General features: G+C 43.0%; 2 protein-coding genes and 1 pseudogene across 2 annotated transcripts; all 3 read left to right on the top strand.

Annotated features, from left to right (window-relative positions):
- The first annotated feature begins 1,899 nt into the window (after positions 1–1,899).
- On the top strand, positions 1,900–2,624 carry LOC116803418 (annotated as a pseudogene).
- Positions 2,625–17,960: 15,336 nt separating this feature from the next.
- LOC6621257 (SRSF protein kinase 1) lies at positions 17,961–18,870 on the top strand. Its single transcript, XM_002045398.2, has 2 exons — positions 17,961–18,386; positions 18,514–18,870. The coding sequence occupies exons 1-2, from the start codon at positions 17,961–17,963 to the stop codon at positions 18,868–18,870; spliced, it is 783 nt and encodes a 260-aa protein (XP_002045434.2).
- A 3,411-nt stretch (positions 18,871–22,281) lies between these two features.
- LOC6621243 (SRSF protein kinase 2) lies at positions 22,282–23,357 on the top strand. The gene is given in 4 exon segments (XM_032727146.1): positions 22,282–22,349; positions 22,452–22,562; positions 22,565–22,884; positions 23,031–23,357. Coding segments are annotated over 4 exon segments (780 nt in total). The 5' UTR covers positions 22,282–22,318; the 3' UTR covers positions 23,349–23,357.
- Positions 23,358–27,917: the final 4,560 nt, after the last annotated feature.

The following is a 27,917-nucleotide window of genomic DNA, read 5'->3' as shown; positions in this document are numbered from 1 at the left end:
TTTGGTAATGGCTCTTTTCGCTTCTAGGCAATCTTCTACTTCTTCTTCTACCAAATTTCGAATAAATATCAATACAAGATAGGAAGATTTGGTTTCCCGGAAGATAAAAATCTATCACGTATTTTTCCCTTGTGTTAAATATTTCGGAAGTTGTTTCGTATGTCAATTTTGTGTCTTGATGTTCTGTATTTGCCAGATTACATATTTCACATTCATTGATAATAGCGCTCTAAGGTTGGGACACTTTCCAAGCAAATGGAAATCAGCAATCATAACGATGATTCCGAAGCCTGGAAAGCAACCCACTGAAGTAGATGCATATAGGCCCATTAGGCTTCTACCCGCGCTAGGGAAAATGTTGGAAAGGGTAATATTAGAACGCATCCTCAAACTTCCAAGCGTGAGCCAAGCTATTCCACAGTGGCAGTTCGGTTTCCGAAAAAGTCATCGCACTCCAGAACAGCATCACCGAGTGACAAACTTTGCTTTGGAGGCAATGGAGGACAAGATGTATACAACAGCTGTATTCATGGATATACAACCAGCCTTTGATAGTGTTTGGCATGATGGTCTTCTAAGTAAGCTTAACACCATTTTGACGCCACAGCTATTTCTTCTTATCAAAAGCTTTCTATCGAACAGACAGTTCAGTGTGGTTGTCGATGGCCGTCTACGCGTACAATCTCAGCATGCGTACCCCAAGGCAGTGTTTTAGGCCCGACTCTTTATTCGCTGTATACTTCTGATATGCCGGATTCCTGGTGCTATACAGAAGTTGAAGACGAAAACGTTTTTATTGCAACCTACGCGGATGACACCGCGGTAATGGTCAGGAGTACAAGCATAAGTGATGCAACCAGGGGCCTACAGGAATATGTGACGGCCTTCGAGAAGTGGGCAACGGAATGGAATATCGGCATTAATTGCAAGCACATTTGCTTGAGTCACATTCACAAAAAGGCCTTTGAACTGCTCTGGAATTTCCATGCTCGGCTCCACCTTCTACAAATACCTCGAGGTGATTTTGGACAGAGGACTAACATTTCAAAGGCATACTACTATGACTACAAGAAAGCAGTACTTTCAAAGGCTGCAAAAATGTCGTGGCTCTTATCACCGAGAAACAAACTTTCATTGGCAAATAAAGTTCGCCTATATAAATCCATCCTGACCCCAATTTGGAAGTATGCGTTGCAAGTATACGGAATTACGGCCGGAACTAATCTGAATAAAACTCCCCCAGGTACATGTGAACCAGAGATATAGAAAGAGATCTAAATATTCCAAAGATAGGCGATGTATTGAGGACCCATGCGGAAAGTTATATGCGCGACTAGGTTCCCACCCCAACACCCTGGCGAAAGGCTTATTAATTAATAAAATTTACAAAAAAAAAAACTTTATATTTGATAGGAGCTGCTAGAGTTTACAAAATATAAAACAGGCCTTGTAATAAACGTCAAGTTCATATACATTGTCAGTAGAATATTTGGAGCTTCCAAATGCCAATCTACTGATTCTGGCACCATACCATACCTTTCAGGCCTTTGTGCTGTAATATAGAAGTAGCCCCGTGAAAACGCACTCAACTGCATTCGCTGTCGAATTTTAATTGAATTTAAGCGGAGAGCAGCTCTCGCGTTCGTCTAGTCGCGCTTGGTCAGTTGTGAGGTGACAGTGTTGCAACTAAAATGGGTTATGAGCCATCCGAAAAGATCATTGGTAATTTAATTTCCCTAAGTGGTACTGCGCTACTCTTCCCAAACCGTTGAACTTTGTTCCTTTTCGAGAAGATCAGCAGATTAATGCAATTTTTTTTCGGCAGATCGCTACCATGTCATCCGTAAATTGTTCTCTACTCTACTGTTTGGCTGTGCTGGGACTTGCAGGCAATGAGATATGTATGTCTTCCTGTGCGTGGACGAGCCTCATGTGCGCTCACGCTCCGTGGAGAATACATCTTCGGCTACGAATGGACCGCATTCGAATCTAACCCTGCCAACACTTCCTTCGCCGCCGCAAGCAAAGCACAAGGCTAAACAGGATCCGGCATTAGAGGAATGCAATGTCAACGTAAAGATCGCCGATCTGAGCAAATCTTGTTGGGTTAATCATCACTTGACTGAGGACATTCAAACGCGTTAATATCGGTCACTAGAAGTTATTATCGGTGCGGGCTATAACACCTCTGCGGATATGTGGAGCACTGCATGCATGCTATTCGAACTGGCCACCGGTGAGTATCTTTTTGAGCCACACTCTGGCGAATCGTACACCCGCGACGAGGACCAATTGGCCCACATCATCGAGCTGCTGGGTCCAATACCGCGGTACATTTTGTTAAACGGCACCTATGCGGCGAAGTCGTTTACCCGTTCCTGCGAGCTACGAAATATCTCGGGCCTTAAGCCCTGGGGCATAATGGACGTTCTTCTGGAGAAGTACGAGTGGTCGCAAAAGGATGCGGCGTCATTCGCTTCGTTCCTTAAGCCCATGCTCGAGCTCGATCCGAACAAGCGTGCCACCGCTGCGGAGTGTCTGCAGCACCCGTGGCTTAGATAAGATACGATGCAACCTGGTTGTTGGCTGCGTGCCACACTTGGGTGTGGCAATTGCTCAAATAGAGGACCCGCAGACACCCACCAAGAACAAATCGCATCGCTTTTTCTGGCGCAAGGCACTGCGACGTGTCTTCCAGCGTCGTAAGTGACGGCGTCGCCGGCAGGACTTGCCCCGCTGGCATCGTCCCGCCCGTCGCTGTCGTCGTCGCAACCTGGCTGAGATGCATCTGCACCTGCTGTGCAAGATCCACTGCGTGCAGCACTCGTGGCCCTGCTCAGCTGCATCCGCTGGCGAACCCTGGCAACATACGCAACAACAACTTTTACTTCAGCAACTACCAAAGCATCAGAAGCCAGCCAGCATTACAGCAGTCTCCGTGATCCAGTTAACTCAATTAAATTGAAATTATTATATTGTATTACCGCCTACACGAACACGTCCCCACGAATCCTGTACATAGGCTCGACAGTTCTCGATACCATTATTCATTTTTATTTAAAGCGACGCATAAGAGTGCGATGGTAGAGCATGAGCAAGTGCCGCATAGAAACCATATATGTGTTAGTGTACATTTACCCGAGATGCGAATCGGCAAATCTACATTTATAAGAGTACGTAGTTAAATGAAATGGAGTCGATCCATCGATGGGTGTCTCACACGCGCCATCGTCGATTCGATGGAATAGGGCAGTAGGGCAGCGCGTCTGAATTTTTATAAGCATATGTATATGCACATGGATGCAGAAACTTGAGCTGAACATAACAATAATTAAGAATGTAGTTAATTAGTTTATCCTCGGCTTAGTGATCGACATGATCAATTTGAAATGGCATAAGTAACTCTTAAACACGTAACCTGAAATAGAAAAGCGAATGCTTTTCTGTAACGTAACAACCACAAGTGAAAGTATCCTTAATTAAAGCATCCGCCTCAAAAAAATCGTATTGTTCAATATTAAATAGTAGAGCAAGCGCAAAATAATTGCAGCTTTATCAAAAAGATAAATGTTCAAGACACAGACACACCAAATTTGGCACTTTATCAAGACTAGAGCCACACAAAATTTATGAAATTTTTCTGCCCTATCACGTATATATAATTAAATGTTTGCAATACTCATATGTGAAAAATATATAATTTTATTTCACTGAATGATTACAATTTTTTATTTTTGTTGAAGAACACCGACCGATTACAATTAGGTCTCAAACTGAACTCATCTAATTATTCTGATTTGATTGACGTTCAAGCCTCGTTATCGAGCTTTTCTGATATGAACTTAGGACTTAAGGGATCTGATCAAGTGAAGAGAAAGAGCTTTGGAGTTGCTGACTTTAATTGTCTTTGGATTTCTCTTGGATTCAAGTGCATTCGCTCTTGGATACAAGTGCTCTTAGATTCTTATACAAGTTTTGTTTATTGAAATCTAATACTTTTGTTTTAGGAACTGCGAGTCCGAGCTTTGAACGTGGGAACATGACGATGGGGTAAGGGCTTAGGCAAGGAATGTTTAAATTAGGGGACGGATGTTTAGTCTACCAGTGGGTGACTTATTTGGAGTTGGGTATTTTTCACTCAACCCGGTCTTGAGGATCATATGACAATCTTATTCTTATCTGGAATCCAATAGGTACATCCGGAGTAGTGTAGGGTGTATTTGGGTGTGCATGTTGTATGTGTGTTAGTGTGTAGGCATGTGCTTGTCTTAGGGACTTATGGATATGTCACTTAAATTTGGATTTGGCGAACCCTGGCAACATACGCAACAACAACTTTTACTTCAGCAACTACCAAAGCATCAGCAGCCAGCCAGCATTACAGCAGTCTCCGTGATCCAGTTAACTCAATTAAATTGAAATTATTATATTGTATTACCGCCTACACGAACACGTCCCCACGAATCCTGTACATAGGCTCGACAGTTCTCGATACCATTATTCATTTTTATTTAAAGCGACGCATAAGAGTGCGATGGTAGAGCATGAGCAAGTGCCGCATAGAAACCATATATGTGTTAGTGTACATTTACCCGAGATGCGTATCGGCAAATCTAAATTTATAAGACTACGTAGTTAAATGAAATGGAGTCGATCCATCGATGTGTGTCTCACACGCGCCATCGTCGATTTGATGGAATAGGGCAGTAGGGCAGCGCGTCTGAATTTTTATAAGCATATGTATATGCACATGGATGCAGAAACTTGAGCTGAACATAACAATAATTAAGAATGTAGTTAATTAGTTTATCCTCGGCTTAGTGATCGACATGATCAATTTGAAATGGCATAAGTAACTCTTAAACACGTAACCTGAAATAGAAAAGCGAATGCTTTTCTGTAACGTAACAACCACAAGTGAAAGTATCCTTAATTAAAGCATCCGCCTCAAAAAAATCGTATTGTTCAATATTAAACAGTAGAGCAAGCGCAAAATAATTGCAGCTTTATCAAAAAGATAAATGTTCAAGACACAGACACACCAAATTTGGCACTTTATCAAGACTAGAGCCACACAAAATTTATGAAATTTTTCTGCCCTATCACGTATATATAATTAAATGTTTGCAATACTCATATGTGAAAAAATATAATTTTATTTCACTGAATGATTACAATTTTTTATTTTTGTTGAAGAACACCGACCGATTACAATTAGGTCTCAAACTGAACTCATCTAATTATTCTGATTTGATTGACGTTCAAGCCTCGTTATCGAGCTTTTCTGATATGAACTTAGGACTTAAGGGATCTGATCAAGTGAAGAGAAAGAGCTTTGGAGTTGCTGACTTTAATTGTCTTTGGATTTCTCTTGGATTCAAGTGCATTCGCTCTTGGATACAAGTGCTCTTAGATTCTTATACAAGTTTTGTTTATTGAAATCTAATACTTTTGTTTTAGGAACTGCGAGTCCGAGCTTTGAACGTGGGAACATGACGATGGGGTAAGGGCTTAGGCAAGGAATGTTTAAATTAGGGGACGGATGTTTAGTCTACCAGTGGGTGACTTATTTGGAGTTGGGAATTTTTCACTCAACCCGGTCTTGAGGATCATATGACAATCTTATTCTTATCTGGAATCCAATAGGTACATCCGGAGTAGTGTAGGGTGTATTTGGGTGTGCATGTTGTATGTGTGTTAGTGTGTAGGCATGTGCTTGTCTTAGGGACTTATGGATATGTCACTTAAATTTGGATTTGGCGAACCCTGGCAACATACGCAACAACAACTTTTACTTCAGCAACTACCAAAGCATCAGCAGCCAGCCAGCATTACAGCAGTCTCCGTGATCCAGTTAACTCAATTAAATTGAAATTATTATATTGTATTACCGCCTACACGAACACGTCCCCACGAATCCTGTACATAGGCTCGACAGTTCTCGATACCATTATTCATTTTTATTTAAAGCGACGCATAAGAGTGTGATGGTAGAGCATGAGCAAGTGCCGCATAGAAACCATATATGTGTTAGTGTACATTTACCCGAGATGCGTATCGGCAAATCTAAATTTATAAGACTACGTAGTTAAATGAAATGGAGTCGATCCATCGATGTGTGTCTCACACGCGCCATCGTCGATTCGATGGAATAGGGCAGTAGGGCAGCGCGTCTGAATTTTTATAAGCATATGTATATGCAAATGGATGCAGAAACTTGAGCTGAACATAACAATAATTAAGAATGTAGTTAATTAGTTTATCCTCGGCTTAGTGATCGACATGATCAATTTGAAATGGCATAAGTAACTCTTAAACACGTAACCTGTAATAGAAAAGCGAATGCTTTTCTGTAACGTAACAACCACAAGTGAAAGTATCCTTAATTAAAGCATCCGCCTCAAAAAAATCGTATTGTTCAATATTAAATAGTAGAGCAAGCGCAAAATAATTGCAGCTTTATCAAAAAGATAAATGTTCAAGACACAGACACACCAAATTTGGCACTTTATCAAGACTAGTGTTTAGCTATTGAGCTTTTTCAATAGCTGTTGCGAATAATAAAAAACCGAAGAAAGTTTGTTTTTATTACGACAGTTTTTATTTTGCGAAATAGCGATAATTTACGATAGCGACAATAAGTAAGTAAGTTTGGTCTTTTCCGAAGCGCGACGAAAAGGCAATTGGCGGGCAGGCAGCCGAAATGCAGCGCCCAACAACAACAAAGGAATGAGCGCCGTACAGATAAATGCGCGAGTTACGGGTGCCTCCGTTGGATCGGGGGTCCTCCTTTCTCTACTCTTAGTTAGTTGCTGCCCAGGCTGATGTGATGGGAGTCAATAATGACTTTATTGTGTACTTATGATATATGTAGGTTATATATATTTGCCACTTTAAATAAATCAACTGCTCGGTTTGGTGTCAAGATCAAGAATGATGAAAGCTTTATTCTTAATGTATACGCACGGGCAAGCAGCAGTGCTTTTGATCCCGTTAGTTCTAGATAGCGAGTCTAGACGAGGACGTCGCGATTACGCAGTGTGTATGTGTGTGTGTAGGTTCATGTTAATTTCAACGTCGAGAGCGTCGCCACCACGCAGTATGTGTGAATATGTGTGTGTGTGTGTGTTCATGCCGATTTCATCATCGGGTGCAACAGAGTTTCAGGTAGCGGGGGACGCGGCTATGCTGGCATGGTAGCTCGTGATCAATATATATATATACAGCGTTGGCACTTTGCTGATGTCGCCTACCGGGCGGGCTTCATAGGCGGAGGTGGTTGTTGAGGGGGGTTAATGCTGGGCATGGTAACTCCTCCCCCCCTAGTGTGGAGAGATGGCCATAACGAAGGGATAGCCGACTCGACAACGTGAGGTGTGTGGGTGGGTTGCTGGGTAAAAATCGTTTTCTGCCTTTTACAGGTTCGGAGACAGATCACAAGTATTAGTACTATGCTCAATGCAAGGTACGTAGCGGTAAAGTATTGTTGAGTTATGTAGTCCATTTTCCCGGTTGTTGCCAATGCCTCCAGGTGCAGTTTTTCGAGTGATAGGACTTTCAATGTTTTGTTATTTTCTATTCGTTCCATTGGTGGTATCTCGATGGTAAGTTTGTCGTGGGAGACAATGAAGTATGAACAATGTATAGGTAAGGGAATTGTTTGAATGAAATGATACATTTGCTAGTTGAAAAATGGATTTTTAACCTTAAATAATAGTTTGGTGTTGCAAGTAAGAGTTTAACAGGATGGTAACAAAAGTTGTTAATGTGTTCATCCAATTCTATGGTTATATTTTGCTTATTAAATAAAATTCGTATGTCTTCTAATTGTTGTGTATTAAACATAAATTTGAAAATGAGGCCTAACTTACTAGCAAGTAAGCTTTCGGCCACGTTATCGCTCTTTAAAAATTTGGTTCTGGTAATTTTCGAAAAATTTCTATATCGAAACTTGTTTGTTATTTACGTGTTCTATTTTATATATGATCCTGATAATAATGTCCCTGTCTGTTTATCAAATTTGTCTTTTAATTGTTACATTTTCATGTTTAGTTGAATTCATTAAGTGTTAGTGTTTGATTGGGACTGGGTGTTCACAGTTCTTTTAATGTGTTTCCTAATTTTTTGTTTATGTAATTTCTGACCTCTGGTAGTTATTAGTGTTATCCCTCTGTCTCTTTCTACCTTGTGTAGAGAAAATCTAGGTGTTATTTTGTTTCTTCTGTTTTCCTTCCTATATATAGTATTATTTTCCTCAACTAGAATTGGCGGTTCCCTGTCCTTATTTAACTTAGCCAATCTCTTATCGGTGGTGTTTTGTAGGTGTTGTTGTATTTGGGGGTATAGTGTTTGTCTGAATTGATTTAGTTTTGAGAGGTAGTCATGATGATTGTCATAAGTTATGGTTTTTCCAAATATGTGTGTCCTGCCGTGAAAGAGTTCGAAAGGGGTGTGATTTGTGCTAGAATGTATCGCGTTATTGTAGGTTGTTAATACTTCGCTAAGTATTTCGGTATGTTCGCACTGTAGGTGTAATTCTTTTCGACGGTTCATAACTATTCTGTACAATTCTGTTAACGTAGAGTGAAGTCTTTCGACGGGTGAATTACCAGTCGATTGTTGGAATGAAGTAGTATGTTGGAGTATATCGTATTGAGCAAGGAAATCGTTAAACAGGTTTCCGGAAAATTCTGTTCCCTGATCGAAAACAAGTTTTTTGGGTATGCCAAAGTTGCTCATGAACTGAGACAAGGCGGCAATGATTTTTATGGAGTTTCTGTTATCAAGCGGGTATGCTTGTGCGAACTTTGAAAATTTGTCAATGACAGTTAGATTATAAGTACCATTGACGAAGTAAATATCTATGTGGATCACCTCTAAAGGTCCTGGTGGGGCAGGTGGTGATTGCATAGCTGGTTTATGGGCTTGCCTGTCGTATTTAAGTGTAAGGCAAATGTCACAGTCTTTTATTACTTGCGTAATAATATCTTTCATGCGGGGGAAATAAATATCTCTTTTTAGGTGTTGAAAGGTTTCGTCGATACCTCTGTGGTTGTTCTTTAAGTGGTATGTAAGTATTCTTGTTTTTTGGTCTTCCGTTTCGGTTATTTCGGGTAAGAACAGTTTGCAACGGGAGATTTTATATGAGTCGTTCACCGAGAAGTAGTTGTTATACGCTTCCTCTATGAGCAAAAAGATTTGATCTGGGGCAAATATTGCAGTCATTTTGTTTGGTTTAAGAATTGATTGCAAGATGTTAGAAATAGTGTCAAAGGTATATGTAGGTTCTGAAATGACTTGTCTTGTTTTGTACGTAAATGGTGTTGTGATTTGTACTGAAGACTTTTCCCCAATGTGGAACACAATTTGTGTATTGAAATGATTTAATGGTTGTTGGACAACTGGGATTTTTTGTGGGTCTTCGTTTATGTTTAAATTTGGTTCTATTCGACTAAGCGCATCAGCGACCACGTTTTGTTTGCCTTTTTTATACACTACTTCGTAATCGTATGCGGCTAGGGTAGTTTTCCACCGAAGTAGTTTAGGGTTTTGACCATTAAAGCTTTCTAACCAGACTAATGGTTTGTGATCTGTGACTATTTTAAATTTCTGGCCAAAAAGGTATGGCCTAAAATGACTTACTGACCAAATAATAGCTAGCATTTCTTTTTCTATGGTGGAATATCGAACCTCTGTGTCTGATAGCGTTCTACTAGCGAAGGATATGGGTCTGTCGTTGGTATCGGGGCCTTGTGATAGCACTGACCCTATGGCGTAGTTGCTTGCGTCGGTCGTCAACGTGAATGGTTTTGTAAAGTCGGGGAATATAAGTATTGGGTCGTTGCATAATAAATTCTTTGAAATTTCGACTGCTTTCCTAAATTCGTCGTCTATTACTATTGATTTTTTTCCTTTTAATTGTCTTGTTATAGGTTTTGTTATTTTTGCGAAATCTTTGATAAACTTCCTATAGTACCCAAGTAATCCCAAAAATGACTTGATTTCCCTGATGGTTTTGGGGCAGGGAAAGTCTTTAATAGCTTGTATTTTGTTTGGGTTGGGCTTGACTCCCTCCTGAGTAACAATGTGTCCCAAAAAGTCAATTTCTTTCCTTAAGAAGTTACACTTAGCAGGTTGGATTTTTAGATTCGCATTCAGTAGCTTAGAGAAAACAAGTTTAATGTCGCTAATGTGTTTCTGCAGTGAGGGTGAGAATATAATAATGTCGTCTAGGTAAACCAGACAAACATTACCTATAAGGTCTCCTAGAACGTTGTCCATCACACGTTGAAAAGTGGCTGGTGCGTTCTTCAGACCGAAGGGCATTCTTGTGAATTCGTAATGCCCATTTTCGACTGTGAAAGCTGTTTTGTTCGCGTCTTGTGGATTCATCTCAATTTGATGGAATCCACTTGCCAAGTCTATTGTTGTGAAGTATTTTGTTCTACCTATTCGGTCCAGTATGTCTGCTATGTTAGGTATCGGATAACGGTCGGAGATGGTTTTTTCGTTTAATTTTCGAAAATCTATTACCAACCGCCATTTTTCTTTGCCTGTAGTGTCGGCTTTTTTGGGTACGATCCATACGGGTGCACTCCAAGGAGAGTGACTGTTTTTAATAATATTTTGTCGAAGCATTTCTGATATTTGTTTACGAACTTCTTCTTTGTGTACATATGGGTAACGGTATGATTTAGTGAATATCGGAACATTGTCTACTGTTGGTATGGAGTGTTTAACGACATTAGAAAAGGTCAAATGGCTCTCTTCATAATGGAAAAGTTTCCTAAAGGTTTTGCATAGATTGATTAGATTAAATTTTTCTTCTTGGTTTAAATGTTCTGTCTTAATATTAAGTTCTTGTTGGGTGTCCGTCTGAGTAGTATCCGCCATTGTAGACATGCAGTGTAAAAGTCCATAGTGTTGTAAAGAGAGTTCCTCTGCTATTAATGGTTCTTCTAAATAAAGTGTTTGGTTGTAGTCTGAACTGTTACAGACTTCGAAATAGGCTATACCTGCGGTTGCAGTATACAGTCCACCTGTTATTGATAGTTGGTTGTCAAAATCTGTGGTCCCGTATATAAAGTCTCCTTGCATGAAGTTTACTGGTAGTGGAAGCCTTACCTTGCTATTTGATGGTACAGTATGCAAAATGTCTACAGGGTTTGGTCGTGTCAAAATTGGAACTGCGGTTTCAGGTGTTTCCAAAATGGAATCCGCGATGTTTATTTTTGCATTCAGAGTGGATAGAAGATCCATGCCTAAGAGGCCATTGAAGTGTGGATGAAAATTGAACAAAAGAAACTTCTGATTTGACAATTCTTTGAATTGTTTAAATTTAATAGTGTCTGTGAATTCCGTAATTTGGAATGTATTAAGTACTGTATGAATGGCTATGCTTGAATTAAGTTTTTTTATATTGTCTTCTGTAATGAGGGCCGGGTTTATAAATGAATAAGTGGACCCAGTGTCTATTAGGAATTTAAGTGGTTGTGAAGGGACAAATGTTGGGGATAGCATTACATAAGGTAATGATGACCCGTGGGCTTTTTTAGTTATGAATCCGACTGGTCTTCCGAGGCTCTTTGCGGAAAATTTGTGTCGTCATTTATGTTGCACAAATTTACATTTGTGTTAGTATTGTTTCTGTATTGTTGGTGTGTTGAAGTTGGTTTTTCGTAGTTGTGGGATGTGTTTTGATTTCTCATCGATTGTCCCCCTTGCTGATGATTGGTTTGTTGGTGCGAAATGTTGCGACCATTATTATTTGATAGTTTCGGTTCTTGTTGGTTATTTTTTGGGTATGGGCGTCCTCTGTCCGTTGGATTGTCACGGCGACGGCCCTCTACTTGTCTGTTTGAGTTTTGGAAGAAAAAACTTTGTTCCATTTGTCCGTATTCGTAAGCTTTTTCGATAGTGTCCGGGTTCCTAATTCTTATGATTGTTCTTAATGGATCCTTTAATCCGATGATAAATGCGTTGAGACATATATCATCGTAGAGGGTACGTTTAGTTGCGAGTGCATTACCCGTGGTATCCATGTCTTTAGCTATTGTTATAAGTTCGTTTCTCATTTTAATTATACTGTAAAAAAGTTTTCCCATTGTAAGGTCATTTGGGAGGGTCTGTATTTCCCTAAGTATCATCGCTTCGGTTCTCTTGCTGGTGTAGAGTCGTTTGAGATTAGTCTTGATGTCGTCCCAGTTCAATCGAGTGTCGCAAAGGGTCAAGGCATCGTCTGCTTTTCCTACGATTTTGTTGCGGACGGCCCTTAGAAGTAGTTGTCCATAAGGGGTCTTGTCTACTGATCTAATGAGGAACAGCAGTTCCTCAGCGCTAGTTATGAACTTGTCGAGATTGCTAGGATGACCTTCAAAAGTGGGGAGTTGTTCGATAAAAGCCAAAATGTCGGTTGGGTTAAGGTTGGTGTTAATAACTGTGGAAGTAGCGGAAGTAGTCGGACTTAAAGGGGCTGATGCGTTTCCCGAGTCCATGTTGTTGCTGTTGGTGGATTGTTCTACTTGTTCCCTAATTTGAGGAAGGCTGCCTCCACTTCTAAGTCCAAGTCTTCTTTTACTTTGGGTATTAAACGGAATTCTCTTTGGCATGTAGGTGTTTTTGATTTGTGTAGTCTGTGTGTTGTACTTAAAAATATGGTATATGTGTTATTGTGCTTATATACTTTTGTATACGTGTACCTATATGTTGTGTATATGTTTAGTGTAATAATGTTTTAGCTTAAATAATAAGGTGTAATTAAGTAATTGTAATCTTATATATAGATAATCTTAAAATGTAGTGTGTATTTATAATATGAATCCGTTTGTTTCTTTCTAAGTAAGTGTTGGCTCCAATGTTTGACTGTAATATATTATGTACATTAGTAAGTATAAAAAATTTATATTCAGTTTGTATAAGTAAATGAACACATGGCAGTAACACAATCCGAAGTAGTAAGTTGAGTGTATTTGTAATTTGACAAATGTTTCTCAATTGGGAACATTCGCGAACAAGTATATGGCTTTTAAGGAAAGGTTCAACCTGACACACATAGTGATTTTATTACTGATTTATTGTTTAATTTCTTTCAATGTTGTGGTCCCGGTGCCTTTTCAGCGATTGATGTACACATATTCGGCCACAACATTGAACTAGATTTATTTGTTTTGCTTATTTATGTATGGTCCCGGTGTCTCATCAGCGATTGATGTACACATATTTGGCCATAGCACTGAATGATGTTAACTTTTTATGTATGTCATAAGTGATCCCGGTGCCCTTTCAGCGATTGATGTGCACATATTCGGTCACTTTGAATGTAAAGACATTTTTTTTTATGTGTGATCCCGGTGCCCTTTCAGCGATTGATGTGCACATATTCGGTCACAATAGTTTGTAATTATACTGTATGTCACTGTTGAACTTGTTTGTGTGAAGTTTTTTCCTTTTCTTCTCTTTTTTTGAGAACCATATATTTACACTTGGCTCCTCAAACTTGTGTTTTTTTTTTTTTTTTTTCTGCCACTTGTTCACTTACTTACCCGTTTACAGAAGTGGAACGAAGAACGTGAAAGGCGTTGTTAATCCTTTTAGTTCTAGTCCGGCTGCGCCAGTTACGGGTGCCTCCGTTGGATCGGGGGTCCTCCTTTCTCTACTCTTAGTTAGTTGCTGCCCAGGCTGATGTGATGGGAGTCAATAATGACTTTATTGTGTACTTATGATATATGTAGGTTATATATATTTGCCACTTTAAATAAATCAACTGCTCGGTTTGGTGTCAAGATCAAGAATGATGAAAGCTTTATTCTTAATGTATACGCACGGGCAAGCAGCAGTGCTTTTGATCCCGTTAGTTCTAGATAGCGAGTCTAGACGAGGACGTCGCGATTACGCAGTGTGTATGTGTGTGTGTAGGTTCATGTTAATTTCAACGTCGAGAGCGTCGCCACCACGCAGTATGTGTGAATATGTGTGTGTGTGTGTGTTCATGCCGATTTCATCATCGGGTGCAACAGAGTTTCAGGTAGCGGGGGACGAGGCTATGCTGGCATGGTAGCTCGTGATCAATATATATATATACAGCGTTGGCACTTTGCTGATGTCGCCTACCGGGCGGGCTTCATAGGCGGAGGTGGTTGTTGAGGGGGGTTAATGCTGGGCATGGTAACTCGCGCGAGAGCAGCGGTTTGCACTATGGGCATGCTACTGCTAATTTGGCTTAAATATTAACAAGTATGAAATTAGTCTACTGCACAGTTTTGCCGGCTGCATGACCCAACATCCTCCCCCGTTGGAAGCTTGTGTTCGAACAGAGTCCTCAAGGGGGAGCAGACACAGCTTGTTCACTGCCCGTCTTATTACTCCAGACGCGGTCCTCAATTCTGCAACTCGAGCGACGCCGTCTCTGCCAGGAATCAACTGCATGACTCTCGCCAAAGGCCATCTCATTGGGGGTAGATTCTCGTCCTTAACAAGAACGACGTTGTCCACGGCTGCGCCAGGCTTTGGGGTGCGCCACTTGGAACGCTGCTGGAGCAACGTCAAGTACTCTTCCTTCCATCGCGACCAAAATATTTGCTGAAGAAAGGAGATGCGCTGCCAAGAGTCAAGCCGATTATAGTTTAGGCCCGTTATATCTGGCTCGTCAAACGACGAAGGCGGACCACCATTGAGAAAATGCGCCGGAGTGAGGACATCTAGATCGGCAGGGTTCTCTGAAATGGGAACTAAAGGTCTGGAGTTAATAACTGCCGAGATGTGGCAGTTATTCGGGTGGCGGCCATCAAAGTCCAACGACGAATTCCGGAGGCGACCGCCTACTCTAAGAAGTCCAAATTGATCCAGGAACGGCGAGAGCGATGATATGGGACTAGACGAGGAAACTCTTCCCAGCGTTTTTAGGGACTGCAGGTCCTCCCATAAATGCGCGCGCTGCACCAACCGCAGATGTTGGAATTTCTCAACGTTGGAGAGGTCCGGATGGCTGTCGATTATGCTCGTGAACACGGAGTAGAAATCCGCCCAGTTTGCGTAGCCGCCGCCAAACGTTGGCAGCTGGACAGGCGGCAACGGCATCGGCCTCGGCCTCGGCTGCGTTTGAGGACCACTACACTGGTGGGGCACAATACCTTCCGCAAGCGTTGAGTGCGGCGCGAAATGCACATTGCGTTTGGCTATTTCCGCGCGCACACTAGCCTTGAATTCAACGATGAATTCATAGAAAGACTCGCTCATTTCACTGCCAATTTCGTCGAAGTCCAATTCCTCCAGTTCTGTATGCAGAATATTGAAGGCACTTTGCAGCTCATCAGTCTGCTCCAGCCTCACCGTAAGAGTGGATTCGTCGTATCCGCTTAGCGTCTCATTAGACAGCGACGTTTGTAGCCTCTGCAACCTGCTGAACAGCGCATTGGTTTTGCGCTTTAAAAAGGTCACCCTGTTTTTTTCACCTTCAGCGGGCATAGCAACAAATCGCCTTTGATTCGGTTCAGCGGGAAGATGAGCACAAAATAGTTGCCGAAAATGCAAGCGGGGTCAATGCACGCAACGATATATGTAGCAATGTATGTATATATGCAATGCTAGCTCGCTTAAACACAGCCACTATCACCGAAATCTCCACTCACTTGTCCAACCGATTGCGATTTACTGTATTTATATTTATTTATAAACGCGATAAGTGCATTAATTAATGCATGCAAATTAACACAATCACGTCGGGGTCACCAAATGTTTAGCTATTGAGCTTTTTCAATAGCTGTTGCGAATAATAAAAAACCGAAGAAAGTTTGTTTTTTATTACGACAGTTTTTATTTTGCGAAATAGCGATAATTTACGATAGCGATAAGTAAGTAAGTTTGGTCTTTTCCGAAGCGCGACGAAAAGGCAATTGGCGGGCAGGCAGCCGAAATGCAGCGCCCAAGCTTAACATAGGTAGCTAACAACAACAAAGGAATGAGCGCCGTACAGATAAATGCGCGCGAGAGCAGCGGTTGCACTATGAGCATGCTACTGCTAATTTGGCTTAAATATTAACAATTATGAAATTAGTCTACTGCACAGTTTTGGCGGCTGCATGACCCAACAACTAGAGCCACCCAAAATTTATGAAATTTTTCTGCCCTATCACGTATATATAATTAAATGTTTGCAATACTCATATGTGAAAAAAATATAATTTTATTTCACTGAATGATTACAATTTTTTATTTTTGTTGAAGAACACCGACCGATTACAATTAGGTCTCAAACTGAACTCATCTAATTATTCTGATTTGATTGACGTTCAAGCCTCGTTATCGAGCTTTTCTGATATGAACTTAGGACTTAAGGGATCTGATCAAGTGAAGAGAAAGAGCTTTGGAGTTGCTGACTTTAATTGTCTTTGGATTTCTCTTGGATTCAAGTGCATTCGCTCTTGGATACAAGTGCTCTTAGATTCTTATACAAGTTTTGTTTATTGAAATCTAATACTTTTGTTTTAGGAACTGCGAGTCCAAGCTTTGAACGTGGGAACATGACGATGGGGTAAGGGCTTAGGCAAGGAATGTTTAAATTAGGGGACGGTTGTTTAGTCTACCAGTGGGTGACTTATTTGGAGTTGGGAATTTTTCACTCAACCCGGTCTTGAGGATCTTGACAATCTTATTCTTATCTGGAATCCAATAGGTACATACGGAGTAGTGTAGGGTGTATTTGGGTGTGCATGTTGTATGTGTGTTAGTGTGTAGGCATGTGCTTAAGTCTTAGGGACTTATGGATATAGCATAATATTGTTTCCTAGTTGAATATTTTCATTGACATTAGTTTCTAGGTGCGGATGTTCTTCTTTTTGTTTACAATATTTGACAATAATTTTCTAAGGTATATTTTTAAGCTTATATGCTAAATTCAGAGTCAAACTAATTATCATGATGACAAATGTTGTAATGCATATAATTTTAAAAAAGTTATAGTGTTTTACATGGGATTTTGTAATTTCTCTTGTTTGTAAGTGATTTATTGGTTCTAAACGTGTAACATTGTTGGTGATATAAATTGTTTGTGTAAAATCTGCTAGATTATTAGAAATTAGGAACTCATTTATTTGCATGGTACAATTTTTAATTTTAATAATGTTGTTTCCTGAGATTAATATTTTGTTGTTTGTACAATCTTGGTTGACAACTGTTTTAGGAATATTCCATATTAAAAGTATATTGTTCTATATTATCTATATTCTATTCTATCTATATTCTATATTGAATAAATAAAATTTATCGAATATTTTGCTCGGTTAGAATATAGTTATGTTCATCTGGGTACGGAACTATTTGAAATATCGGAACTTTAGTGACCTCGCTAGGAACGTGGGAAATATTTAAAATTTCGTTCGTTTCTTTCTTGAGCCAAGTTGATTTTCTTTAGCATTTTCTCCGAGTTTAGGTTTTTCAAATAATCGTGTTTTAGTAATTTTGGGTTAAAGATTCCTAGTCTAGTAATTGCATACCTAACTCTACCATATATCTTCTATGTATTCTGTGAACTGTTGTAGGTTGAATATAATTATTGCAATTTGTTGGTTTTGTTCTTTTTCTAACTTGAGCCTATTTATTTTGTCAATACCTCTGTTGATTATGTCGACAATCATATTTAGATCATGGGTTTTTACGGAGCCTTCTGACATGTTATTAATTTTTTCTTCTAGCTCTTCCCTGTCGTCTTCATCTAATGTACCGAATAAATATTTATAAGCTTTCCCTACTATGTTTAAAAGACCTCTTTTGCTTCGCTGAATAATTCTTAAACCATTTACTTCCCAATTTAGTTTATCGCCTAAATATTGTATCTGTGGTACATTGGGATAGTCATTTGCTTCAGTTACTAGGTTTTCGAACATTAGCATTGTCTTTGTTATGTTTATACTCAAATAATGGTATTCGTAGGTGGTTGGAATTTCCATTGTTCCAGTTTGGAATATATGATATTGCTGCGACAAACTACTGTTTGGCTGAGCTGGGACTTGCAGGCAATGAGATATGTGGCAATTAAAATTTTCAAGTCGGCACCGCACTTTGCCGAGACGGTAAGGGACGAAATAAAGATACTCAAGACGGTGCGCGAGACCGATCCATCGAATCCACGCCGTCGCAAAACCGTCCAGATGCTGGACGACTTCAAGATCACCGACCTTAATGGCACCCATATTTGTATTGTGTTCGAGATGCTGGGTGACAATCTACTGAAACTCATACGGAAGTCCAACTTACGCGGTATTCCACTGGCCAACGTCAAAGCTATTACCCGCCAAGTGCTGGAGGGTCTTGACTATCTTCGCACGTGCTGCCAGATCATTTACACGGACATAAAGCCCGAGAATGTCCTCCTGTGCGTGGACGAGCCTCATGTGCGCTCACGCTCCGTGGAGAATAGATCTTGGGCTACGAATGGACCGCATTCGAATCCAAACCCTGCCAACACTTCCTTCGCCGCCGCAAGCAAAGCACAAGGCTAAAAAGGATCCGCCGTTACAGGAATGCAATGTCAACGTAAAGATCGCCGATCTGGGCAACGCTTGTTGGCTTGATCATCACTTGACCGAGGACATTCAAACGCGCCAATATCGGTCACTAGAAGTTATTATCGGTGCGGGCTATAACACCTCTGCGGATATGTGGAGCACTGCATGCATGCTATTCGAACTGGCCACCGGTGAGTATCTTTTTGAGCCACACTCCGGCGAATCGTACACCCGCGACGAGGACCATTTGGCCCACATCATCGAGCTGCTGGGTCCAATACCGCGGTACATTTTGCACCTATGCGGCGAAGTCGTTTACCCCGTTCCTGCGAGCTACGAAATATCTCGGGCCTTAAGCCCTGGGGCCTAATGGACGTTCTTCTACGAGTGGTCGCAAAAGGATGCTGCGTCATTCGCTTCGTTCCTATTATCAACATCCTAACGCTCACACTCGTGCGTTGAAGGGTTTGGGCACCACTGAGCAAATCGCTGGCTGAACTCAAGAACTCAAGAGGTTCATATGCACGCGGCGGAAGCCGAAGCAAATTTGGTCAGACAACGCCACCAACTTTGTCGGCGCCAAAAATGAACTTCTGGAACTTCGAAGGTTATTTCTCAGCAGCGAGCATAAAAGCTCCGTTCAGAATTTTTGCCTTTCGGAGACGATTGACTGGCGGTTCATCCCTCCACGGTCGCCCCATTTCGGTGGACTTTGGGAAGCAGCGGTGAAAACGGCAAAACATCATTTCTACCGCGCTGTGGGTACGGCGGTTCTTGTTAAGGACGAGAATCTACCCCCAATGAGATGGCCTTTGGCGAGAGTCATGCATTTGATTCCTGGCAGAGACGGCGTCGCTCGAGTTGCAGAATTTAGGACCGCGTCTGGAGTAATAAGGCGGGCAGTGAACAAGCTGTGTCTGCTTCCCCTTGAGGACTCTGTTGGAAGCCAAGCTTCCAATGGGGGGAGGATGTTGGGTCATGCAGCCGCCAAAACGAGCAGTAGATATAATCTCCTATTCTTTAATAATTTAAGCCAAATTAGTCAGTGGTAGCAGTTGCGATGCCCATAGTGCAAAATGCTGTTCTCGCACGCATTTATCTGTACGGCGCTCATTCCTTGTTTGTTGTTGTTAGCTACCTACGTTAAGCTTGGGCGCTGCATTTTGGCTGTCTGCCCCGCCAATAGCCAATTCGTCGTGTTTCGGAAAAGACTTAGCTTAGGCCTTAGCTGCCTTAAACAATTCGCAAAATAAACAGTGTCGTAATATAAACAAACTTTCTTCGGTTTTCTTTATTTTTCGCAACAGCTATTGAAAAAGCTCAATAGCTAAACACATTATTAGGAATGTGCTGTGTATCTTGCTCTTCATTGGCCTGGAATTATCGTATTTACTCTTATTAAACTTTTTCTGTTTCTTAAACTTTAATTTATAATGAACGATTTTCCTGCCGCGTTTTGTCTCTTCAAAATGTTTACTGTCCACTTTTTCAATTTTCCTGTCTTTTTTAATGGATTAGTGATTTTACTCTTTACAAGTGGAGCCTGTCTATATTTTATGTCAACTTCAAAATCATGCTTATTCTTATTAAGATATTCGTTCTTATCGATTTTGTTTTGTTGTACGTCTGGACTACCTGCATATAGAAAAATGTCCGCTGGATATCGTTTAGTACTATTATATTTGGTTTTGTGATTGTATACGTATAATATTGTTTCGAATTTTGTACACCTTTCTTCAATATTTTGTTCGTTTCCAATGATTCTTAGTCTTGTGAAATCTTTCTATGACGGATACACAATTTTTACTAGTTGTTACAGAAATTTCAACACCTTCGGATCTTAACCAGTTTTGCAAAGCTATGCACATAAAAGCTGAATCTTTGTCCGCTTTAATTTCCTGTGGCTTTCCCATGTCATTGAATATTTTGGTAATGGATCTTTTTGCTTCTAGGCAATCTCTACTTTTTACTTTTACTAAATTTCGAATAAATATCAATACAAGATAGGAAGATTTGGTTTCCCGGAAGATAAAAATCTATCACGTATTTTTCCCTTGTGTTAAATATTTCGGAAGTTGTTTCGTATGTCAATTTTGTGTCTTGATGTTCTGTTTTTGCCAGATTACATATTTCACATTCATTGATAATAGCGCTCTAAGGTTGGGACACTTTCCAAGCAAATGGAAATCAGCAATCATAACGATGATTCCGAAGCCTGGAAAGCAACCCACTGAAGTAGATGCATATAGGCCCATTAGGCTTCTACCCGCGCTAGGGAAAATGTTGGAAAGGGTAATATTAGAACGCATCCTCAAACTTCCAAGCGTGAGCCAAGCTATTCCACAGTGGCAGTTCGGTTTCCGAAAAAGTCATCGCACTCCAGAACAGCATCACCGAGTGACAAACTTTGCTTTGGAGGCAATGGAGGACAAGATGTATACAACAGCTGTATTCATGGATATACAACCAGCCTTTGATAGTGTTTGGCATGATGGTCTTCTAAGTAAGCTTAACACCATTTTGACGCCACAGCTATTTCTTCTTATCAAAAGCTTTCTATCGAACAGACAGTTCAGTGTGGTTGTCGATGGCCGTCTACGCGTACAATCTCAGCATGCGTACCCCAAGGCAGTGTTTTAGGCCCGACTCTTTATTCGATGTATACTTCTGATATGCCGGATTCCTGGTGCTGTACAGAAGTTGAAGACGAAAACGTTCTTATTGCAACCTAAGCGAATGACACCGCGGTAATGGTCAGGAGTACAAGCATAAGTGATGCAACCAGGGGCCTACAGGAATATGTGACGGCCTTCGAGAAGTGGGCAACGGAATAAAATATCGGCATTAATTGCAAGCACATTTGCTTGCGTCACATTCACAAAAAGGCCTTTGAACTGCTCTGAAATTTCCATGCTCGGCTCCACCTTCTACAAATACCTCGAGGGGATTTTGGACAGAGGAATAACGTTTCAAAGGCATACGACTATGATCAAGCAAGCAGTACTTTCACAGGCTGCAAAAATGTCGTGGCTCTTATCACCGAGAAACAAACTTTCATTGGCAAATAAAGTTCGCCTGTATAAATCCATCCTGACCCCAATTTGGAAGTATGCGTTGCAAGTATACGGAATTACGGCCAGAACTAATCTGAATAAAATAAGAGTTGCTCAAAGTAAAGTAGTTAGATCACTATGTAACTCCCCCAGGTACATGTGAACCAGAGATATAGAAAGAGATCTTAATATTCCAAAGATAGGCGATGTATTGAGGACCCATGCGGAAAGTTATATGCGGCGACTAGATTCCCACCCCAACACCCTGGCGAGAAGGCTTATCCACCGCCCGAGAAAAAGAATGCTCTCCCATCGAGATTATTATAATTATTTTTTCATGAAATAAAAAAAAAAACAATTAAATATTGTTAAAGTAGTTTAAATTGTAAATTAATGTATAAGTAATGTATATATTTGTATGCCTATGCTGTAGATTCCAATTAATAAAATTTACAAAAAAAAAAAAAAAAAACTTTATATTTGATAGGATCTGCTAGAGTTTACAAAATATAAAACAGGCCTTGTAATAAACGTCAAGTTCATATACATTGTCAGTAGAATATTTGGAGCTTCCAAATGCCAATCTACTGATTCTGGCACCATACCATACCTTTCAGGCCTTTGTGCTGTAATATAGAAGTAGCCCCGTGAAAACGCACTCAACTGCTTTCGCTGTCGTATTTTAATTGAATTTAAGCGGAGAGCAGCTCTCTCGTTCGTCTAGTCGCGCTTGGTCAGTCGTGAGGTGACAGTGTTGCAACTAAAATGGATTATGAGCCATCCGAAAAGATCATTGGTAATTTAATTTCCCTAAGTGGTACTGCGCTACTCTTCCCAAACCGTTGAACTTTGTTCCTTTTCGAGAAGATCAGCAGATTAATGCAATTTTTTTCGGCAGATCGCTACCATGTCATCCGTAAATTGAGCTGGGGCGACTACTCTACTGTTTGGCTGTGCTGGGACTTGCAGGCAATGAGATATGTGGGAATTAAAATTTTCAAGTCGGCACCGGCTTGGCCAAGACGATAAGGGACGAAATAAAGATACTCAAGACGGTGCGCGAGACCGATCCATCGAATCCACGCCGTCGCAAAACCGTCCAGATGCTGGACGACTTCAAGATCACCGGCCTTAATGGCACCCATATTTGTATTGTGTTCGAGATGCTGGGTGACAATCTCCTGAAACTCATACGGAAGTCCCCATTACGCGGTATTCTACTGGCCAACGTCAAAGCTATTACCCGCCAGGTGCTGGAGGGTCTTGACTATCTTCACACGTGCTGCCAGATCATCCAGACGGACATAAAGCCCGAGAATGTCTTCCTGTGCGTGGACGAGCCTCTCGCTCCGTGGAGAATACATCTTCGGCTACGAATGGACCGCATTCGAATCTAACCCTGCCAAGACTTCCTCCGCCGCCGCAAGCAAAGCACAAGGCTAAATAGGTGTTAGAGGAATGCAATGTCATCGTAAAGAATGCCGATCTGGGCAAATCTTGTTGGGTTAATCATCACTTGACTGAGGACATTCAAACGCGCCAATATCGGTCACTAGAAGTTATTATCGGTGCGGGCTATAACACCTCTGCGGATATCTGGAGCACTGCATGCATGGTATTCGAACTGGCCACCGGTGACTATCTTTTTGAGCCACACTCCGGCGAATCGTACACCCGCGACGAGGACCAATTGGCCCACATCATCGAGCTGCTGGGTCCAATACCGCGGTTTTTTCGAGCTCGATCCGAACAAGCGTGCCACCGCTGCGGAGTGTCTGCAGCACCCGTGGCTTAGATAAGATACGATGCAACCTTTGTAACTTTGTAGGTGGAGTTACGGAGACAGAATGAATTCTGTTCCGCATCCACAATTTATTTTGCCTTTTGAAGTGGAGTGGGCGGAAAATCCTGGGGTGGTGGTTGCTGCGGCTGCTGCTGATTTTTTCCCTGAAATGAAACACTCGGGATCGACTTCACGAGAGTTCCGCTCTTTATTCGCGCACTTGTAACTTAAGACTACCTTAACATTAACAGTAGAAATACCGCGGGACCGCGGAGTGGTGAATACATTGCGGGAAGGGAGGAGAGCGAGAGAAGAGAAGGAGAGCGCGAGCAGCGGTGCTTGCGAGCCGTGGAGAAGCTTCGAGTAAAAGCATTGGCCGCTTACACTGCCGCTCAACTGTTTGCGCCCTTCTGGCGTGAACATTCTCCCCCCCCTTGCGTAGGCAAAGGTATCCCTGGCCGGCTAGACATCAGGATCGGCCTCTTCATTCCGTGCACGCTCCAGAAACGGTCCATCCGAACACCGTGTTCTGCGCGACGGGCAAGCCATCATCAATTTTTAGGAACCCCGGTTGGATCAAGTTGGCATATACATCTGATCCCAACACGAGGGAGATGGAGGCCGGCCGGTGGAAGCGCTCGTCCGCGAGACGAACACCGTCAAACTTGGCCCTGGCGGCGTCGCTCAGAGCTTGGATGGGTGTCCGGATCCTTAGGCTGGGTTCGACCTTCAGGACGACGTTGAGTCGGAAGGTGCTTGTTCGGGACCGGAGTGTCACCGAGCAGACCTCGTTGCCTCCCAGCCGGGCGATGGGCAGCCGGAACGCAGCCGCCAACGACCGGTCGATGCTGCTCACCGGCATGCATGGGTCGATCATGGCCCCGGTCTCGAAGGTCTTCGAGCCCGTGTCCAGCACGACGATGGCTGTAGGCAGAATGGGAACAGCCTTCTGCTGCCCCGTTGCCACCGCCGGAGACGCGACGGAGACCTTCGGACGCCGCTGATTGTTGGCGACTGGTGCTGGTGGTGGAATGCGGGAAATCCGGACCGGACGAGGTGCAGCGGGATGGCGCTCTCTGCGCGTCGGAGCTGGTAGCGCTGCTGGGGACGGAGCGGGACGGACCTCGTGCATGTGGAGTAGAGTGTGGTGGTCTCCTCCACACTTCTTGCATCCCTCTTGGCTTCGGCAGTCTCCTCCTGAGTGCTGATGGGCGAGGCAGTTCGAGCAGTACTTATTAATAAGTACTGCCCGAAGGCGCTTTTCAGCGCTCAGTTTGTGGAACCTCTTGCACTTCCGAAGAGGATGGATTCCAGAGCAGACTCGGCAGCGGTAGGATTTGATACCTCGAGTACGTCTGCTTTCCAACGACTGGGTGGCACGAGGTCGAGGAGCCATTATTGGAGGAAGTGAGTAAGTCTGCCAATAAAAGAAATGAAGAAGCTTAGTATGCGCCGACTACTATTTGGGCCCCGGAATGGGGGAAGTGCCCTAATCCCTAGGAACGGAGGACTCTTTGTCCTCCATCGGTAGCAGAATAACCTTGTGGACAGGGCGTTTTATGGTGCCGCGAGACGTACGGATCTCGACGACTCGAATGCGGTCGTCGGCTCCTGGAAAGGCAGAAACGATTCTGCCGAGCCGCCATTCGTGCGGTGGTAGATTGTCCTCCTTGACAACTACCATATCGTCGGCTTGGAGATTCCTGGTCGGAAATTGCCATTTGCTTCGTTTATGGAGTTCTTTAAGATACTCCTCTTTCCACCGTGCACTAAACTGCTGATGTTGTGCCTTGAGGTGTTGCCATCGATTTATTATCGACTTGGCTTCGCCCTTTATCTCGGGTTCCGCCGTGGAAAGCAACGGCCCTCCAATAAGGAAATGGCCTGGTGTGAGGGCCAACAAATCTGAGGGATCTTCGGACATAGGGGAGAGGGGTCTAGAGTTGAGGCAGGCCTCAATCTTAGCGAGAAGTGTCGCCAGCTCCTCAAATGTATATTTGCGGGCTGACGTCGATTTAAGGAACAGGGTTTTGAAGCTTTTCACCCCTGCTTCCCACAAACCCCCCATATGTGGAGCCCCTGGTGGGATGAATCGCCATACGAGTCCCTGATGGCTATATGCATCAGTCACGGACTCTTTGATGGCTTGGAGAAAGTCCCTGGAAATCAAAGTTTCCGCCCCCACAAAGGTCTTACCATTATCCGAATGGACCCGTTGAGGACAACCGCGCCTCGCTACGAAACGAGCAAAGGCCGCTAGAAATTTCTCGGTTGTTAGATCGGAAGTGGGTTCCAAATGGATAGCCTTCGTGGAAAAGCACACAAACACACAAACATATCCCTTCGTTATGAGACACGCTCTCCCTGTATAGTTTTTTATTTCGAACGGGCCGGCATAGTCGATACCCGTGTAGGTGAACGCCCTAGAGAAGGAGACTCTATCTGTCGGGAAATCGCCCATCAGCTGTGTTTGGAGTCTCTTCTTGTAAATCGTGCAAATCTTACAAGGATTGACCACAGCCTTCACCAGATTCTTGATTTTAGGAATCCAATACTTCGATCGGATCAGGCGTACGATCAATTGACTACCGCCATGAAGAGTAATCTGGTGAGTAAATTGGACGACAAGGCGCGACAGTCTACAGTTATAGGGGAGAATAATCGGATGACGTTCATCATATTGCAGGGTTTTGGAGGCAGTGAGACGGCCGCACGCCCTTAACAGGCCGTGTTGGTCAATGAACGGGAACAAATTCACCAACGGACTTGACACTGGAAGAGGCCTTTTCTCGGTCAGATGCTGAAGCTCTTGGCCATATGCTCTGCGCTGCGCAATGGAGGTCAGAGTTCGTTCTGCCCCTCGGATCTCTTCACTTGTAGGGCGTGAGTTGGGCAAGAACGAACCTTTGCGGCAGCGTTTAAGGAAGCGTTGAACATAGACCAGAACTCGCAGGGCCTTGTCCAACTTGGAGAAACGCTCGAGAAAGTCGATGGACGGGGCCTTGACAAAATGCACTTTGACCGCGCGCTGCTCTAGCTCGGTCACTGGAAGAGTGTCACTTTGTGCTGGCCATAGCTCTCGTGGCCCTTGCAGCCACTCTGGTCCGTGCCACCAGAGATGGTTATCTGCCAATTCATGTAAGGATACGCCTCGACTGGCTAGATCGGCGGAGTTTTGTTCTGAGCGAACGTGTGCCCAACAGTCGACTGGCGTCGCCTGCGTGATCTTGGCAACTCTGTTGGCCACAAATGTGGTCCAGTTGCACGCAGGCTTTCGTAGCCAGGCTAAGACGATTGTGGAATCTGTCCAGCAGCGGATATTTGAACTGGCGGAGGGCATGTGCGGGAGGATTGCTGTCACCATTTCGGTTAACAGCACGGCACCACAGAGCTCTAGCCGAGGAAGGGAGACGGTTTTTACCGGGGCCACTCGTGTTTTGGCTGTAAGCAGGCGAGTCAGGATCTTTTGCCCCATCTCGACGCGGATGTATATCGCCGCTCCATAGGCTCTCTGAGACGCGTCACAGAAACCGTGGTGCTCTATGATTACCTCAGGCTGGTACCAGATCCATCTCGGAACGCGGATCTGGTTGAGGTCGGAATACTCGGCTAAAAACGATTGCCACCGCTGACACATTTCAGTGGGAAGCTTATCGTCCCAGCCTAAGTTTTGCAACCAAATCTCCTGCATGAACATTTTCGAACGGATTATGAACGGCGCGAGCCACCCGGCAGGATCGAACAACCTAGCGATTTGGGACAAAACTTCTCGCTTTGTATAGGAGGGTTCCACAACTATGTCTGGAGGAACGAAATATAATTCGTCGGACTTTGCCCTCCACCGAATACCGAGCGTCTTGGCCGTGCTTTCGGCATCGATGTCGAGGAACTCGCTATGAAGGAGGTGTTCGGCCGGGACGTCTTTAAGGACGCCTTTGTTGTTCGAGGTCCACTTTCTCAGCGGAAACCCGGAGGCACTTAGGGCTGCTTGCAACTCTCGAATTGAACTTTGGGCTTCGATTACGGAATTCGCCCCTGCCAGAACGTCGTCGACGTACATGTGCTGCTGGATGATGCGGCTGGCATTTGGAAATGGCACTTGGATATCCTCTGCCAGCTGTTGCAAGACTCGAATGGCGAGGAAGGGGGCGCAGTTGACCCCGAAGGTAACTGTTTTTAATTCGAAGTCTCGGATATCTCCTTCCTTGTTTCGGAACAGAATTCTCTGAAACGGGGTATGTTTCGGATCGACCCAGATCTGACGATACATTTTCGTGATGTCTGCACTGAAGACGTATTGAAAATAACGCCATTTCAGGACCTGGATCGTTAGATCGGATTGTAGGACTGGACCAGCATGAAGAATATCATTTAAGCTGGTCCCATTTGCCGACGGACTTGAAGCGTTGAATACAACGCGAAGCTTTGTAGTGGTGCTTTCGGGCTTAACTACCGCGTGATGAGGAAGATGATACGATGGAGAATTGTGAGTCGGCGGAACTTCTTTCATATGACCCAGATCCAGGTACTCCTGGATCACGCTGTCATATTGCTCTTTTAATGGAAAGTCTCTTTTTAAAC

This window comes from Drosophila sechellia, unplaced genomic scaffold (genome assembly GCF_004382195.2).
Source record: "Drosophila sechellia strain sech25 unplaced genomic scaffold, ASM438219v1 Y_21, whole genome shotgun sequence".
Classification (NCBI taxonomy): domain Eukaryota; kingdom Metazoa; phylum Arthropoda; class Insecta; order Diptera; family Drosophilidae; genus Drosophila; species Drosophila sechellia.
This window is presented reverse-complemented; position numbering and strand designations above follow the sequence as displayed.

Bases quoted from the DNA above. Each gene is read 5' to 3' on its own strand.
- LOC6621257 (XM_002045398.2), top strand. From the start codon at position 17,961: ATGATATTGCTGCGACAAACTACTGTTTGGCTGAGCTGGGACTTGCAG. The intron at 18,387-18,513 runs GTGCGCTCACGC...CCGCCGTTACAG, and splicing joins TGTGCGTGGACGAGCCTCAT to GAATGCAATGTCAACGTAAA.